The sequence below is a fragment of the Lactuca sativa genome, chromosome 6 (assembly GCF_002870075.4).
Source record: "Lactuca sativa cultivar Salinas chromosome 6, Lsat_Salinas_v11, whole genome shotgun sequence".
Classification (NCBI taxonomy): Eukaryota; Viridiplantae; Streptophyta; class Magnoliopsida; order Asterales; family Asteraceae; genus Lactuca; species Lactuca sativa.
The window spans coordinates 171,937,701-171,940,982 of NC_056628.2; the positions used below are offsets into that span (position 1 = coordinate 171,937,701).

General features: G+C 41.1%; 1 protein-coding gene across 1 annotated transcript; it reads right to left on the reverse strand.

Moving 5' to 3' along the window:
• Positions 1 to 207: 207 nt before the first annotated feature.
• LOC111901967 (uncharacterized mitochondrial protein AtMg00810-like) lies at positions 208 to 747 on the reverse strand. Its single transcript, XM_023897836.1, has one exon. The coding sequence runs from the start codon at positions 745 to 747 to the stop codon at positions 208 to 210; it is 540 nt and encodes a 179-aa protein (XP_023753604.1).
• Positions 748 to 3,282: the final 2,535 nt, after the last annotated feature.

Below are 3,282 nucleotides of genomic sequence, written 5' to 3' on the forward strand. Positions count from 1 at the left end.
TTCAATGTTACCTTTCAATATGTAATCTTTCATAAAGTGATACTGTAGTTCAATATGATTTGTCTTAGAGTGATGAATAGGATTGTGAGAAATCGCTATAGCACTCTCAAAGTCACAGTAAATTGGTATCTGCAGCATCCTATATCCGTAGTCCATAAGTTAAGTTTTCATCCATAAGACTTGTGAACAACAGCTGGTTGCAGCCACTTATTCAGCTTCTACGGTAGACAATGAGACACAATTTTGTTTCCTTGATGACCAGCTGATGAGTGTTCCAACGAGAAATTGACAGCCACCGGAAGTGCTTTTTCTGTCCAATCTGCATTCGACATGATCCGCATCTGTGAATGCTTGAAGAATGAAGTCGTTCGCTGCAGGATACCAGAGGCCAAGAGCTTTGCTTCCCTTCAAGTATCTGAGAATTTGCTTAACTACAGTCATATGTGATACTTTCGGATCGGCCCGGTATCTTGCGCATAGGCCTGTTGCGAAGACAATGTCTGGTCTGCTTGCGGTGAGGTACATCAATGAGCCAATCATTCCTCTATAAGTTTTGTGGTCTACTGATTCTCTGGACGAATCAGTAGAAATTTTATATCCGAAGACCATTGGGACCTTGGGAGAGGAGTAGTTGTCCATTGGGTATTTCTTTAGAAGTTCTGAGGTGTATTTCTCCTGATGGATGAATATCCCTTGAGGGACCTGTTTCACTTGAAGTCTAAGAAAGAAATTAGTCTCTCTATTCATGCTCATTTGGAACTTGTTGGTCATGAGCTTTGCAAATTCATCCACCATCCCTTGATCAGTTGATCCGAAGATGATATCATCCACATATATTTGTACAAGCATAAGGTGATTACCGTTTGCCTTTCTAAATAAAGTGGGATAAATCACACCTCTTTTATAACCGGATGAGACAAGAAATTCTGAGAGAGTCTCATACCACGCTCTTGGTTCTTGTTTTAGACCATAGACTGTTTTCTCAAGCTTGTAACAGTGATCCGGGAATTCATGACTTTCGAAGCCCAGAGGTTGTTAAAGATAAACCTCCTCTTTCAATTCACCATTTAGGAAGGCACTCTTTACATCCATTTGATGTACTTTGATGTTCTTATGAGCAGAATTACGCTAAGAAGATGTGTACGGCCTCCATCTTGGCTATGGGGGAGTATGTTTCATCATAATCAACACCTTCAAGTTGACTATACCCCTTAGTGACTAGTCTCGCTTTGTTTCTGACGACCGCACCAGATTCATCTAATTTATTCTTGTATACCCATCTTGTTCCAACAATAGTGTGTCCTTTTGGCTTCGGAACGAGTTGCCACACTTTGTTTCTTTCAAATTCTTCCGGTTCCTCCTACATTGCGGATATCCAGTCGAGCTCCTTTAAGGCTTCTTTGATGGTTCTAGGCTCAACCGATGACATAAATGCTGCATAGTGATAGTGATCAGTTAAATCTTTAGGGGAACGAGTTTGGATACTTGCTTATGGGTTTTCGATGATTTGTCTCAGTGGGTGGTCCTTCGTCCATACATGCAGACAAGGTTGCAGACGATCAACGGCTGCGGTGGAGGGAATGTCTTCAATATTTGAAGACTGTGCGGCAGAAGAGGGCAGTTCCCCTTGGACTTGTGAGTAGCCAACAAAATTGTCGTGGATTGGGGAATTAGGATTAGCATTTACTTGATCAATTGATATAAGCCCCCTAGATTGCGGATCGGAGTTCCTCTTGATCCTGACAAGGTTCCCCCTAGATTGTAGAGAGTGATTACCCTTGGATCGGTTTCAGTGTCAATGTTCTCTATATCTTCAACGTTTGAGTCCAAGGAGACATTTTATGGGAGACTAATGCTACGAATAGGAATCAGAGTTGCTTCCTCAGGTACGAGAACCTCGATGGTTGTCACTTGAACCAGAGTGGAGTTTTCCCCTCAACCGGCAAAGTGGAAGTATTGAGTGACACATCATCAGATAGAGTAGGACCAGAGACTTTCGCATGCTGCTGTTGAGCTTTTGGAGACATGAGAACTCCGGATAGTTGTGCAGTCTCTACAGGGTGGCTTTCAGTATTACGGACGTAATAGTCATCGAATTTGACATCGAAGCTTTCCAGTATGGCTTTAGTTTCTTTTGACTGAGCAGTGTTGCGGATGTAACAGTTATCAAATTTGACATCGAAGCTTTCAGTATCGTGCGTCTGATGAGAACCCTATAGGCTACTTTGTTAGTCGAATAGCCAAGAAAAATGCCTTCATCTGACTTTGGTGCAAACTTGTTAAGATGATCCTTGCTATTGATCACAAAACATCTACACCCAAAGATGTGAAAGAATCATACATTTGGTTTGCGGTTGTTAAGACCCTCATATGGAGTTTTGTTGAGATGCTTACAGAAAATGCTTCGGCTTTGGATAAAGCATGTTGTGGCCACTGCTTCGTCCCTGAAGTAGAGATGAAGGTTTGTAAAATTGAGAATAGATATGGCTGCTTCTACCAGAGTTTGGTTTCTTCGCTCTACTACTCCATTTTGTTGTGGTGTGTAAGGGGATGAGAAATTATGACTAATACCTTTTGAATCCAATAAATTTTTTAGAATATTATTAGTGAACTAGGTTCCATTATCACTTCGGATGCGGCACACTGGTAATTTGATTAGTTCAATTTCTTTGATGAAATTGATCAGAACCTGTGGTGTTTCAGACTTGAGTCTCAAGAAAAAGACCCATGTGAAACGAGTGAAATCATCAACTACAACCAGTATGTGTTTCTTGTGATGAAGATTGGCTATGGTAGATGGATCGTAGAGATCAATATGTAAAAGTTCTAGTGGTTCAGAAATTGAAGAATCAATCACTATAGAATGGCTTGCTTTGGATTGTTTGCCACACTCACAAGCAAAACAAAGAGTGTCATTGTTGTACTTCAGAAAAGGAAGACATCGGACGAGTTCTCCGATGACAAGGTTGTTGATATATCTGAAGTTCAGATGCGCTAGTTTGTGATGCCATAACCAGCTGACCTCGGATATTGCTTTTGACAGAAAGCATAGCTGCGGTTTCCCAATGATCAAATAGACATCCAATGGATACATAGTTCCTTCAGACTTAGATTTGATCAAACAGGTGCTTCTGTTACTTGTCATTATGTAGGAGTAGTCGTTATCAAATTCAACCCGATGACCTGCTTTACATAGTTGGCCTACACTGATGAGATTGTGTTAGATACCTTCTACGTAAGCAACCTTTTGGATGGAGAAGTTTCATGTAGTAAGCACACCGT